The sequence below is a fragment of the Gymnoscopelus braueri genome, assembly GCF_963280865.1.
Source record: "Gymnoscopelus braueri genome assembly, chromosome: 4".
Taxonomy (NCBI): domain Eukaryota; kingdom Metazoa; phylum Chordata; class Actinopteri; order Myctophiformes; family Myctophidae; genus Gymnoscopelus; species Gymnoscopelus braueri.
This window is the reverse complement of record NC_137605.1, coordinates 12585310-12600631: the sequence shown is the minus strand read 5'-3', so window position 1 is coordinate 12600631 and position 15322 is coordinate 12585310. Positions and strand designations below refer to the sequence as shown.

The 15322-nt window shown below is 42.7% G+C and overlaps 1 protein-coding gene across 1 annotated transcript in view; it reads left to right on the top strand.

Annotated features, from left to right (window-relative positions):
* The window catches only part of LOC308083436 (FH1/FH2 domain-containing protein 3-like), a 179897-nt gene extending 165197 nt beyond the window's left edge, over positions 1-14700 (top strand). The window contains 6 exon segments of the mRNA XM_080425750.1: positions 1681-1842; positions 2346-2536; positions 2803-2995; positions 7603-7792; positions 10046-10204; positions 11470-14700. Of these exon segments, the coding sequence (XP_080281876.1) occupies positions 1681-1842; positions 2346-2536; positions 2803-2995; positions 7603-7792; positions 10046-10204; positions 11470-11552 (978 nt within the window). The 3' untranslated portion in view covers positions 11553-14700.
* Positions 14701-15322: the final 622 nt, after the last annotated feature.

Sequence of the window (15322 nt, the reverse complement as noted above, 5' to 3'; positions counted from 1 at the left end):
AGAGAGAGAGAGAGAGAGAGAGAGAGAGAGTGAGAAGAGAGAGAGAGAGAGAGAGGAGAGAGAGAGAGAGAGAGAGAGACCTCATGTCCAAAACTGTTACTTTCCAGGATTAAATAAATAGAATATAGCAAAAGTAGCAGATCCACAAGCTCAGAAGAAGACCCACAGCGTCACACAAAAATAGCAGATCTACAAGCTCAACACGCGTCGCCGCGCGCCACGTTTTCTGAGCTTGTGGATCTGCTTCTTTTGTGTGACGCTGCAGGATGATCAAGTTGGGCGTTAATTTACGAAAACAACACAACAAGAATATGGAGATAAGAGGTTTCTGCCCGAGAGCAACGATTTGCATTAGCCCACGGTCCCACAGACTCCCAATTGATATTATTATTATTATTATTATTATTATTACAAAATAGATACAATCTGTGGGACTACAATGTACAATCCTCTGTTAGTTTATCACTGAGAGTGTACTCTCTCAGGGTGGGTTGCAGCTACACTGATTAAACTCCAGTTACACAGAATTTCAAACCTAGTTTGAAAAAAAGAACCAGGTCTACATTTAAACCATGCTTTTAAAAATTAAGGAGTTAATTTTAAACTTGCAGCTGGAGGTGGGTTAAACTTCCAACATGGCAACGTAATGTCAAAGGGACTGAAGAAAACCGAGTCGAGTTTCTCAATGGAAAATAGGGAAACTCAACCCTGTTGAGTTTTATGATGATTACGTTTTCAAGGCGGCGGTACAGAGTCAACAAAGAATCCATAATGAGAAATAAATAAAAGAAAATCAGACCCGCAATTAAACTAGACACTAGACTGTTTGAATAATGTATTCTTTGGCTGAACAAGCTACTTGTAACATAGGGAAGAAAGGGAAGAAACAAGCAATGCTATGAGAAGTCTCAAGAGAGTAACATTGTTTATTTACACTGGCCAATCCATCATGGCGGACAATCGAAATTAATCACAGATTAAGGTTTTAATCACTGATTTGTTCGAGCATGTTAAAATGTAAGTATTGCAACACAACTCAAATGAAAGTAAAAAAAAACTATTTCCAGAAATCCTTGATTAGCCATAAACTATGCTTCATTTAATCCTTGTTGGTGCAACCCACCCTTAGAGTTACAGAACCATAACTATCCATCATTAAAGGGATATTTCACTTTCAAACATGTTTGGGGTCATTTTAACGTCTACTCAGGCTTTTGTGTTTTACCCCAGCTTGATTCAGTATTTAGATATTTGATATTCATTTTATAAGACCCCTTCCTATAGAAACCCATTGTAACTTCAAACTCCATTTTAATCATGATAAATTCAATGAAAACACACGTCCTTGGTTCTGGTGATTGATATTGGCCTTCTGATGCGCGAGGGGCTGTGTTTTTTTCAATTGCTTTCGTAATTGTTGTAAAAAAATTAATAATTAAACATTGTCTGTGTGTGTCTGTGTCTGGGTTTTGAACTGAGCAGATATGCTGTATGTTTGTGTGTTTGTGCAAGCCAAGGGTTTTGAACTAAGCAGATATGCTGTATGTTTGTGTGTTTGTGCAGGCTACGGGTTTTGAACAGAGATGTTGTGTGTTTCTCCAGGCTACGGGTTTTGAACAGAGATGTTGTGTGTTTCTCCAGGCTACGGGTTTTGAACAGAGATGTTGTGTGTTTCTCCAGGCTAAGGGCTTTGAACTGAGCTACTTGGAGAAGGTTCCGGAGGTGAAGGACACGGTCCACAAGCAGTCCCTGCTCCACCATGCCTGTGCCATCGTGGTGGAGAAGTTCCCAGAGAGCTCCGACCTCTACTCGGAGATAGGAGCCATCACCCGCTCAGCCAAGGTCAGCCTCACCTGCACCACATTAGCAATAGTAGTATTTGACAGAATATTATTAACAATATTAGTAGTAGTATTTAATATTATGGACAAACATACAAAATAAGTACCTACATGTCTGTACAGTCACAGCTATTAGTTTGTGTACAACGGTATTTGATATGAATGACTTGTACAACGGTGGTCTGAGGTGATGGGCGGTACTGAACTAAACGCGGGTGGGTAACATTTTATTTTGAAAATCAGAGAGTACTGTTTCCGCCCAAACAACGTCACTTGTGTAACTTAACACAGCACGCCGGCATAGAGCACGCCGGTCAGTTGTCTTAACTCACAAAAACACATTGAACATCCTGTTCAAATTAAACAGCAACACGCGAGTATGCTCGGTCCACGGTCCACGGGTCTGATTATTGACGGGCGGGGCGGGGTACGGGGTTGTCACAATTGGACCCGTGTAGGACTCTGGTCTGAGGTGACATGTGTCCGTCACACTGCCCCCTGCAGGTGGACTTTGACCAGCTGCAGGACAATCTGGCCCAGATGGAGCGACGGTGCAAAGCATCATGGGACCACCTCAAGGTCATCGCCAAACACGAGATGAAGCCAGCGCTGAAGCAGAAGATGTCTGACTTCCTCAAGGACTGTGCAGAGAGGATCATCATCCTGAAGATCGTACATCGTAGAATAATCAACAGGTATGTTTGCTTTATAAATCACAATTGACCGGTTTTTGGCCAAAGACCCTGTAGTGGCGTTAATTTACAAAAAAACTAAACGTTAGAATATAAGAGGTTTCTTCCCGACAGCAACGACATAAAGTTGGACCTTGACCACTGAACATTACCTTTATTATTATTAACCCTCTACATTCCTACTCTGTGGGGTTTCATCTCTGAAAGCACCTGTAGAGTCTGCTATAACACCGTTGTTGTCGTTGTTGTTGTTGTTGTTTCTCCTCCAGGTTCCACGCCTTCCTGCTGTTCCTGGGCCATCCCACGTACGCCGTGCGCGACGTGAGCGTCCATCGCTTCAGCAAGATCCTGAGCGAGTTCGCCCTGGAGTACCGCACGACGAGGGAGCGCGTTCTGCAGCAGAAACAGAAACGAGCCAACCACCGAGAGAGGAACAAGACCAGAGGGAAGTTGATCACAGATGTAAGTATAGAGCTGAGGTCACCATTATGATCATTTTGCTGTGACGATTAATTGTCGCAAAAAAAATTGCGATTAATGCGTTTCTGTCATTAGAACTTTAGATTTCTGTTTGGCTTTTAGTCTTCGTAAATAAAAGGTGCACAGGGCAGATTTGACAAATATCTTACATATTTATATTTAATAACTTTATACATTAAAAACATGAATAGTGGAAATAGCCGATAGTGGAAATAGACGATCTACAAGCCGATCTAGAAAACGAGAGAAAAAAAAAAGAAGAAAATAACATGTTACAACATGGATATGATTATGACGATTATGCAAAACATAATCGTCAAGATCATCTCAAATAATTGCGATTAGGCGACTTGTAGCCTAATAATTGTGACAGGCCTAGAAGTGAGTGAAGCCTTCTTCACACGTCTCGTCTCATCTAGCCGACTTAAGTAGTCGATGTGACACGTTGTTGTCGTGAGCTCGAATTTCCGCGGCGGGACACTAATCGTACAACGGACGGACTATGAATTTGGCATAAAGGATTCTAAATGCAGAAATTGATACTTTTTTTTCCAATTTCCCCGAGCCGATCCCCAATGTTCTTCTTCCTTCAACTTCTAATGCACTAGAATTCTAATATCTTTGGCCCACGCTATACATTTCCCAATTTTTTCCCCTGATCTCACCCTGTTTTCTTCCTTCACCTCCTCGCTATAGCTCAGCTTTTAACAGGGACGTTCCATTAATATCCAATTCCTGGGCTTTCAGACACATCCACATACATGTGCAGTGACATCATTGCGTGTTTCCCTGAGCCCCGGCTGCACATAGTGGGGTTACTGTAACAACAAGCACGGAGCTTGTTTTTCGGCGTATCCCGTTCTGTTGTAGCAGTCAGTTCCAACAGGAGCAGCAGCAGCAGGCTGTGCATGTATGGGACCTGCAGGCCAAAACACGTACCTCCCCGTGTGATTACAAAAAAATCCTTTAGCCCATTCAATCCGGGAACACATCTGTGTCATTTTAGATTTCACCTATAACTATTACTTTGGGCTATTCAAAAATAGCAGATCCGCAAGCTCATAGCGCGGCGGATCTGCTATTTTTGAAAATTTGTGCAAATCTTTGAGCCAACATTTTGTAACTCAAATCTTTGCTTCTGGGGGGTCGCTGGAACTAAATATTTTGATATGGGGGTCAGCGGCCAAATACATGTCATTTTGGGGGTCCTTGACACTAAAACGTTTGAGAACCACTGATGTAGAAACACACGTTTTTCAGAAACCTGTTAGGATTTAGAAGAAGACATTTGTGGTTGTGTTCGCGGATTGAAAGGGTTAAACCCAGAGGAGCCTGCCGCTCCCCAGCGGGGGGCCCCCTTGCAGTTCAAGGGGAACCTAATTGAATCACTGTGTGAGAATTCAAACCTTTGCAGGTCCCTGTAGCTGGAATAACATGAGCCACGAGTCTCTTCTTACTGTCAGTGGCTCCTACTTTTGAATCCTGAAAAGTAACTGTTATGGACATAATGAGGTTTCCACCCGACAGAGACCATATCTTTTTTTTTTAAATATATCAACAAATCGACAAGAACACATTTTAATTGATTTATTAGAATTGACTAAATCGATTAATCATCAGTCCTACAGTATTTTATACTACATTTTACAAGTGTCATGCAGAAATTGCTGATCTACAAGCTCACAACAACAGGGTGGCACCTTCTGAGCTTGTAGATCAGCTATTTTTGCTATTAAAAAAATTGAAAGAAAAAAAGAAAAAGATTCCCAATTTGCGATTTTCTTAAAATCGATAATAGATTTCAAATAAATGATTTGTCTGTACGTACTGTACCGTCATTTTACTTTTCTTTTTAATTCATGGATGTTCCTTCCTTCTGTTTTCTGCTGTCTTTTATTTTGTCTTTACGTCATTCTCTCCTCTGTAGAGTGAGGATGAAGATGAAGTGGAGGTAGGGGTGACTGTCAAAGAGTGTGTGTGTGTGTGTGTCAAAGAGTGTGTGTGTGTGTGTGTGTGTGTGTGTGTGTGTGTGTGTGTGTGTGTGTGTGTGTGTGTGTGTGTGTGTGTGTGTGTGTGTGTGTGTGTGTGTGTGTGTGTGTGTGTGTGTGTGTGTGTGTGTGTGTGTGTGCGCGCGGGAGAGAGAGCATGATGGGAATGCTGTGACTTTGACACTTGAACCTGCCTGGTCAGTTCTGTTAACAGGTGGTCTGACTCTGATTGATGGATGGTTTTACTACTGCGTTTGACCCTCAACCACAACCAATTGTCTGTGTGTGTGTGAGTGTGTGTTATGTTATGTTGTGTTCATTAACCCATTAAGAAGACCTGAGGCTGAAAAACGCATGTTTCTATATTAGTGGTGCTCAAAGTCTTTCATGTCAAGGACCCCCCCCCCCCCCACCCCCCATCTGAAAATATTTTGTCCCAGGGACCCCCCAGAAGCAAAGATTTGAGTTAAACAATGTTCGTTAAAAATTGTTTTCAAGATTTTTCAAAAATAGCAGATCTATAAGCTCATAGTGCCACAGTGACGCGCGATGAGCTTGTAGATCTGCTATTTGTGAATAGCCAAAGTATAAAATAATGGTTAAAGTGGTTAAAATCTAAAATGACACATGCTTTCCCAGATTGAATGGGTTAACAGGCCATTAGTAAGACTGACAGGTTGAACGCATCGTGGCTCTTACTGACAGAAGGAAACCAGTGACAAGAGAGTCCACAGATAAGAGACACACACTGTTGAGTGAGCAGTGAGCCTCCTTGGTGGAAAATTACTGTGTATTTATTACTCTAGTACTGTACTTAAGTACAAGTTTGAGGTACATTTACAAACTGTACTTTGCTTGAGTATTTCCATTTTTCAATACAGAGGCAAATATTGCGCTTTTTGCTCCACAACATTCATTTGAGCAGTTACAAGCTACTTTGCAAATTTAGATAATTATTACAAAACATACATTAACCACTTTATGGAGATAGGTATGTTGCATCATTCGCGAGCGAATAGATTTGTTTTGAGCACTCGCAATATGCAATCCGAACAGTTGTAATCTTGGTATTTTAAGGCCTATTTTACTCTAAAAAATAGTGTATTTTTATGTCAATACTTTTGTACTTTTACTCAAGTGAAACGTTTGAATACAGGCCTTTTACTTGTAACATCACGTTTATATTGTGATATTGCTACTTTTACTTAAGTAAAAGTAAAAAAAGAATCAGAGTACTTCTTCCAGCACTGACATGCCTCTCAGAACAAGGAAGTGTTAACCCATTAAGACCTGAAGCCGATTTTACAAATGTCTTCTAAATCAGTTTCTTCTAAAAAAAACAGTTTTCGGAAAAACGTATGTTTCTATATCAGTGGTGCTCAAACTTTTTCATGTCAAGGACCCCCAAAATGATATGTATTTGGCCGCGGACCCCCATCTCAAAATATTTTGTTCCAGGGACCCCCAGAAGCAAAGATTTCAGTCAAAAATGTAAAAAATATGTTCAAAGATTTGCACACATTTTCACGATTTTTCAAAAATAGCAGATCTACAAGCTCATAGCAAGGCACTCGGTGCCGCGCTATGAGCTTGTATATCTGCTATTTTTGAATAGCCAAGGTGTAAAATAATGCTTTTTAAACACAGATGCGTCCCAGGTCTTAATAGGTTAATTCAAAGCAGCAGCGGCACAGCGGTCACGGCGGTCGGTCTCAATCAGCACATCACTACTTCCTGCTAGAAATGAATCCTGGGTAATGGACCTCAGGGGGGGGATGGAGAGGTTCCTCTCCTGTCTGGGATCGTCTTACTTTATAACATGACTCACACTTGTTTTCAGACCACATGCACCCCCTCGGTGACACCAATAGCAGATCTGCATTACCTCACTATTAACACAACTAAAGCACTTTGTATATGGAGACAAGAAGCATCCTCAGGAATGTGTAAATAGATGGGTTTTAAAAAACAAAAAACTTGTGAGTAGATATGAAGATGATGTGTTTACTTTCGTTTCCACAGAGAGTAAATGGTCTCTGTCGGGGTGGAAACCTCATATGTCCAAAACTGTTACTTTTCAGGATTCAAATTCAAAAGCATCAAAAGTAGCAGATCTACAAGCTCGAAACGCGTCGCTTGTAGATCTGCTACTTTTGATGCTTTTGTGTGACGCTGTAGTATGATCAAGTAGGGGCGTTTATTTACAAAAAAAACACAAAAAGTTAGAATATGGAGATAAGAGGTTTCTGCCCGACAGCGTCGATATGTATTTATACAGACTTGCATCTGGAGTGGTGTCACTTTGAAATGACCAACAATTGTGTTCCGAGTGACAATTAACCTGAATGGCCGTTTGGTTTAAAAGGCTCAGAACGTCTGCTTGTTTTTCAGAGCCGTGCCGGGTGTCAGAGCATGAGCGCGTGTCGACTTTCCCCCTTCTCTTATACACGTAAATAATCATAATAATACGATAATTCATGGGTTCCTTTGTCTCTCCTCTCCTCTCCTCTCCTCTCCTCTTCTCTCCTCGCCTCTCCTCTCCTCTCCTCTCCTCTCCTCTCCTCTCCTCTCCTCTCCTCTCCTCTCCTCTCCTCTGTGCAGAACGGTAAGTTCGGCGGAGCCTCCACTTCGGAGGGCCAGGAGGTGCATCCTCAGGGGCTGCAGTGTGCCGAGGACGTGGCCGAACATGAGAACATGAAGGCGGTGCTGAAGAGCAGCCTGCTCAGCCCCGACAGCGGCAGCTCCACGGTGCCGGGCCTGCGCTCGCGCACCAGAGCCAACAGCACCAGAGGTCAGTGGCTTTCACAAGCTTCCTTTACTTATATAAGTGTTAATCACTTTTCAACCTGGCGGCCCTTTTTTTTGCGGGTAAAAATGTACAGAAATGTTCTAAAATAGTGAAAAAGCTGTACAAAAAAAATAGCAGATCTACAAACTGTTGTTGGCTCGTGAAGCTGCAATATTAGCTCCTTTTGAGCGACATTCTTGCTCCTTTTGTGCGACATTCTTGTATAACAAAGTAGGACATAAAAGTTGTGAACAAAATGAAGTCTGGCAGAGCCCCCAGGCTCTGGAATAATTTGCCCATACGCATCAAAGCTGCCCGGTCGATAGCTATTTTTAAATCCTTACTGAAGACTCTTTTTTTCCCCCTGGCCTTCAGTGCTAGCTGATATAGCCCTGTCTTTCCCTTACTGGTGCTAATGTTTGTTTTATTTGTGCCTATTTCATTGTATGCTGTTGTCTGTTTATATTGCATTGTTTGCTCATAGTTGTTTTGTTTTTGTTTTTAGCTGTACAGCACTTTGTTTGACCAGGGGCCTGTTCCTCGAAAGGTGAATTAAATAAGCCTGGATTTAAGTCAAATCCAGGCTTGACAAAGTCGGGTCCGTATAGCCTGGTTTATTCGGTTCCTGGAACGCCAAGCCAGGCTGAAAAGGAGCGACTTTGTCGAGCTAGGCCTTGTCAAGCCAGGCTGTGTCGAGCCAGGATAATGAAGCCAGGCTTCACTTATTTCTATAAAAGACCATGAAAGTCGATAGCAGAATCCTTGAACTTGACCAATAATGGAGCCCAAAACCAGAGCGGCGTTCTTCTCTGTGGCTGAACAGCAGCACTGCAGCAGCTCATGGAATCTTACAAGGAAGTAAAATTTATAATAAGCAAGAAAGGAAACACGGCCGCAATAAATATAGATCCAGGGAGAAAGCGTGGCAAAGTATTGCCGACAAATTAAATGCACAAGTTGTCCAAAAATATGCAATTAATTTATATACAAATCCATAAATATATAATTCAGTTAGGTTTAAACATAAGGAGTTTAAGTGAATGTTGGAATTATAATTATAAACACTTTGAATAATTTTCTAATTTCAAATTTCTAAAATCGAAGATCTACAAGGGAAAAGCTTGCCTTTTGGCGGCCGGGGGTCCACGGTCCACGGGGGTCAACGGGGGTCCGGGAGTACACGGGGGGCCGGGCCCCCGTGTACTCCCGGACCCCCGTTGACCCCCAACAGAGGTCCGGGGTATACGGGGGTCCACGGGGGCGGGGGTCCGGAGGTCCATGGGGGTCCGGGGGTCCACGGGGGTCCGGAGGTCCATGGGGGTCCGGGGGTCCGGAGGTCCATGGGGGTCCGGGGGTCCATGGGGGTCCGGGGGTCCACGGGGGTCCGGAGGTCCATGGGGGTCCGGGGGTCCACGGGGGTCCGGAGGTCCATGGGGGTCCGGGGGTCCATGGGGGTCCGGGGGTCCACGGGGGTCCGGAGGTCCATGGGGGTCCATGGGGGTCCACGGGGGCGGGGGTCCACGGGGGCGGGGGTCCATGGGGGGCCGGGGACCCCCGGCCGCCATAAGACAAAAACATTTCGGGCTTGTAGATCTTTGATTTTCGCATAAGAATTGAATAAGTGTAGAAAAACTCATTGGTTTATGATTGGAGTCATTGGACTAACAGCTATTTCACAAAACTTGAAGAACAAGGCACTGGATTAATAAAGCTTGGCTGTTAGCCTGCTCCTGACCAGGCTAACTTCACAGCTAAATTGCCATGGTAACTAAGCTAGGCTTGCTTCAATTCTCTTTTGAGGAATCGGATAAGGCTAAACTTAGCCAGGGTGAACTGGCTAAACTAATCTTCAAGATAATTCACCTTTTGAGGAACCGACTCAGCTCTAATCCTGGCTAAATTAAGCCAGGATAGGTGGTAAAGCCAGGCTTTAGCTCTAATTCACCTTTTGAGGAACAGGCTGGTCAAGTTAAATGTGCTAAATAAATAAACTTTGATTTGATTTGATGTAGGCTCAAACACTGTTGTGATTTTGTCTGCTGATTAAAGTCAATCTGTCAATGTATTGCTTAGGCCTGCATTTGAATACCCATGGGGGGGTTTGCTTAGCGTTCTGCTTAAGCAAAATGTAGGGAACATCCCAAGAGCAGAGCCATTAACGCCAACTTTAACCGTATTCCACGTGTTCCTGACTGAAACATAAAAGAGTTGACACATATAGGGAGATAAGAGGTTTCATGTGATGTTGTCTTGCAGCGCGGGTTCCTCCGTGGTGCACGGCGTCCACAGACGACCCGGTGAACTGCTGCACGGACGACACGGCCGACGACATCATGGAGAGGATCGTGCGGTCGGCCACTCAGGGGCCCAGCCAGCCTCGCGAGAGGAGGAGGTCCCGCGTCAACCGCAAGTCACGTGAGTTCATGAGAGAGAGCTTCGTTTACATATCATTTACATATCGCTGCTGTCAGGCAGGAACCTCTTATGTCCAGATTTTAACTTGTTGTGTTTTTTTTCGTAAAAGAATGCCCTGCTTGATCACAGTGGTGGAAAAAGTACTAAAATTCTTTACTTAAGTAAAAGTATCAATACTGCAATATAGATATACTCCGTTACAAGTAAAAATTCCAGAATTCTAAATTTACTTGATTGAAAGTACAAAAGTATTGGCATCAAAATGTACTTAAAGTACCAAAAGTAAAAGTACTAACATGTTTGAAAATAGCCGATCTACAAGCTCACAACGCGTCGCATGTGAGCTTGTAGATCTGCTATTTTCAAATAGCATACGAATAAAATAGGGCTAAAGGGGTAAATGTATGTTCTATAATTTATATCTGCAAAGTAACTAGTAACTAAAGTTTTCAAATAATTGTAGTGGAGTAAAAGTACAATATTTGCCTCTGAGATGTAGTGCAGTAGAAGTAAAAGTATTGGAAATTGGAAATACTCAAGTAAAGTACAAATACCTCAAAATTGTACTTAAGTAAATGTACTTAGTTACTTTCCACCACTGCTTGATCATACCATTATACCACAGCGTCACACAATAGCACCAAAAATAGCAGATCTTCTGCTTTTGCTATTTTTGGATTTGAAACCTGAAAAGTAACCGTTTTGAACGTACAGTTTGAGGTTTCCACCCGACAGAGACGATCTACATGTAGAGCTGAGTGTTGCATGCTGAAAAGAGCAGACCTACAAGCTCACATGCTGACAACGCTGCAACCTGCTTGTACTGTAGGTCTGCTATTTTAACACAAGCAACACAGTCGTGCAATGAAGTAGAAATCGGGCTTTAAAGGGATAGTTCACCCCCAAAATGCCTTTTTTGCCTTCTATTGATTACACACCCCATGAAGCCTTGAATTCATGGAGATTTCTTTGGTTTTGTCGCATTCCTAAGCCAATAATTTGATGACCGGCGGTGGCTCCGGTAGGAGACTCAAAGTGTCTCCTTTGAGTCTCCTACCGGAGACACTAGCATCTTTCTGCCGGTCATCAATTTATTGGCTTAGGAATGCGAGAAAAAAAAAGAAAATATCCATGAATTCAAGACTACATGGGGTGTGTAAGTCTGTTTTACAAAATAACCAGGCTTTCATTTATCAATATGGCTACAGGACATTCTCCCATTTCCTAACTACCTTCCTCCTCCTCCTCCTGTGTTGATGTGACAGTAAGGAGAACACTGAAGAACGGTCTGACTCCAGAGGAGGCCAGCGCTCTGGGCCTGTCCAGCGGTTCAGAGATGGCAGTGTGACCACAAGGAGGCGCCGGATCCTCACGCTGACACTAAGACAGACAGACAGACAGACAGACGCCCCGGGGGGGGGACACGCTTCCCGCTCGTCGCCCCCCCCCTCGCTCGCTCGCACACAACCCGACCTGTCAGCCCACGACGTCACCGTGGCTTGGCGCTGCCTGCCACGCCCCCTGCCCGCCCCGCCCCGCCCCGCCCCGCCCGCCCCGCCCCCCTACCCCTCCAGCTTCGATGAGTTGAGCTCACCTTTATGTGTTTGGTTTGCACAGGCTTGTGACGTGTGTGTGTGTGTGTGTGTGTGTGTGTGTGTGTGTGTGTGTGTGTGTGTGTGTGTGTGTGTGTGTGTGTGCGCGCTTCCTGAAAGGAGTGGTCACAGAGACAGTACAGAAAAGGGTCTATTAAAAAAAAAACATTAGATTTTGTTTTGTTTTGTCCCTGTACTAACATGCGACGAGGGGGAGCAGTAAAGATCGATCTTCCACTCTCAGGTACAGAAGCACAGCGTTTGAACCACTAAAGCTATGCTGGCGTCGGAGGAAGATCGCTGATCTCTGGACTCTCTGGTCTGAAATCCCGGTGGCCCTATGATGGACGCATGGCAGCGTATACAGATGTACAACATAGGCTACATTGAAATCGCTCGATTTTTCTTTTCTTCATTTTGTCAGGTCTAAAGGCATCTGAAAGGGTTGGGACACGTTGTGCTTGAATCACTGTGGCCTTGACTGAATGGAAAAGGGCTGAAAACGCTCAGAGTTTGGAAGACATCCCCCTAAACGGCCTCAAGCTCTGCGTTCAGCCAACGTGGCTTCAATGATAGATAAATGAAATTAATAACACGTTTTCTTTTATCTCTCGGGATAGACGGCTCTCGTGCACACTTTGTGTTATTGTTCTGTTATGTATACTACTGTGGTAGTTTTTTGTGTTTATATTCATTTGTTGCTCAAGAAGGTGCTCAGATAAGGAATATTTGCACTGGACGTAGAAGTTGGATCTTGGAGGGAATGTGAAAATCCTTTTGACACTGACGAACCACTCAGACATCGAAATATGAAAACGCCATTTACAGTTTAACCAGCAAACTGAACGGTAGCACAGTTTTTTTTTTCATATGGTTTCTTATCAAGACAAGTAGATGACATCAACCACAGGCGCGTGTTCAGTGCTTTTTCCTGAAATGTGGCATTTTGCTGAATATGTGTGGATTATTGCAGAATGCAAATGGCGTGATTGTTTGTAAAGATCATGGCATAATGCAGAGAGGAGAAGGTTCACCACAAACAATTCCGTTACACTGTTGGTTAAGTCAAGTTGATAATACTACAATACCACTCTTTTTTTTTTTGCAACTGTAGATTGATTCCATGATGTGACCTGTGGCCACAGCTGTGGACCATCATCTCTCACATACATTTTAATCTGACTGAAGATTTAAACAGAAGTAAGAGAAGAGGCAGGAGCAACATCACCACATTACATAAAGGCTGGTAGAAACTATGAGTGCCTTTCACGTTAACGTTTTATTTATTGGGACATTTTCAGGGACGTATAATCAAGGAAATGTTACTATAATATAAGGAAAAGTGCAGTGTGAAAGAAATTGCGATGATGTGCATCATTCACTAGCTGTGAATCGAGTTCAATCTCCCGTCATTCATTCACCATAAACCAGTCCTGACGACCTGTCCGTTTTATTACCATGTTTAACGTCTCAAAAAGAAAAAATAATCAAATATCTCATCATACTATTTCTGTTGGCTGTGTGCATCACTTGTATCTGGTTGCCTTAATGTAGAATGGGTAGGCATGGATTTCCTCTGAGCTTTGATTCCACACTGTTTGAAAGATACCTTACGGGGCCAGGCCAAATTAATGAGTAGTTCAGCTGAGATTTTATTTTTCTTCTAATTAGAAGAGTTTTTATTTGAATGTGAAGAATGGGAATTCTGAGAAGCACATAATGCAAAGCCCCATCAATACAAACCTACTCTGCAGAACTGTCTGCTATGTGATAATATATAAGAGCGGGAAACTCTTTTGTATTGATATGTTACTATTGTGAGCTCATTGCACTACAAAATTAATTTGTAATGGCCTTGGTGACCTTTGTGACACGTATAATCTCACACTATCATTGACGACGTCTTGAGATAGTAGTTCCATCCACTAGAATGGTTCACTGTGATGGAAGCATAGCCATTGTTGAGAGAGCAAAACAACAAGGATTTAGTCAATGTGCATTATCTGTAATAAGGCCACCTTAAGACACACCAGCACCAATAGCAGTCTCACGCTTTTTTTCTGGAGAAATTACTGAAAGACTATTCAGCACCTTATAAACAAATTTGTAGCATGCGACTTTTATCAGAGAAAAGAAACGTAGAAGTTTAGCCTTTTTCTCAGATTGTACGAGGGTTTTTGTCAAATGGGGGAAAAAATTGAATAAAGAGAGGTACGTAGATTCATGTAAAGTATTATTCTAGATAAATGCTGTAAAATGTTGGAAATGTCACAACCATGTGTTATGTCGATTTTCCATTAATTGTTGCTTTTCTTCCTGTAGAATAGTGTATTATAGACAAAAAGCAGTATTATTCTAAAAGTATAATTTAAGCTAAACCAAGCCATGCGTGGTTTAAAGAACATGTTTGCAGACGTGATTCACTTCTGCTGGGGCGAAAGGGAGGTTTGTTTCGATTCTCAGAGACTGTAGTGTTTTTATTTTTTGTTTGTTTGTATGTTCTTTTTCTTTTGGTTGTAATTGTTTTGTTATGTTTATACTGCACAGACTTGAAACGCATAAGAACGCCGTTATTAAATTCACCACCTGGTACCTGTGGAAACCCTCAAGTCGGATTTATTACCTAATTGCGTTGCGGGTGTTGTAAATCGGAAATAGCCCGTGCACGCGACGAGCTTGTACATCGGCTATCTTCAATACGCGACACGGCATGCAACTAGGTATGAATCAGGCATCAGAAGCCTTTGATTTCATTGCACTCAGTATATATATTTTTTATTGTCTGATTTGATATTAGCCCACCATACATACATTGCTGCCTGTGCCATGACATCACCGTGGAACTTGGACACTAGCACCATTACAACCAAGGCTTCTCTTGTGTCTTATGCCCACAACAAAAGTATGTACGATTACCACAATAAAGAAGTTCTCAAACACGTCTCACCCTCTCATGGTCATATTTTCATTGCCCGTCTTTTACGTTCTGGAGCTCTCTGCTGGAACTGTTGCCCCTGCGACCTGACTCCGGATAAGCGGTTGAAGGTGGATGGATGTTTTACGGTGGTAGTTTGATGCCGGTGCTTGTAAAATGTTTAGTCTGCATCCAAATCCTATTTGATTAAAGGGCAAAACCACTTTGGTATTGGTTTGTGTTATGTAGTTGCCATGATGTAACTCCACAGGTGGACAAGAAACTTTGTTTGCGTTCTTTTTTTGTGCTAAAAGAGTGACTTTGAGAGCTGTTTCAGCGTACAATGTAAGTCAATGAGGAGGATTTTGAATTATCAATTTCTAATCAATGTAGCAATTATTTTTGATTTCTTGTCCACCTGTGGGGTTACATCATGGCAAGGTAACTACACAACCCAAACCTCTACCAAAGTGGTCTTGCCCTTTAAGTATGTTGTTGTCACCAGCATCTTCCAAGCTGCTGTAGCACAGGCCATGTGTCTGTGGTTTGTATGCACAAGGTTCTTATAGTTTAAACCAGTGGTTTGAAAATGTTCTCTTTGCATCTAAATCC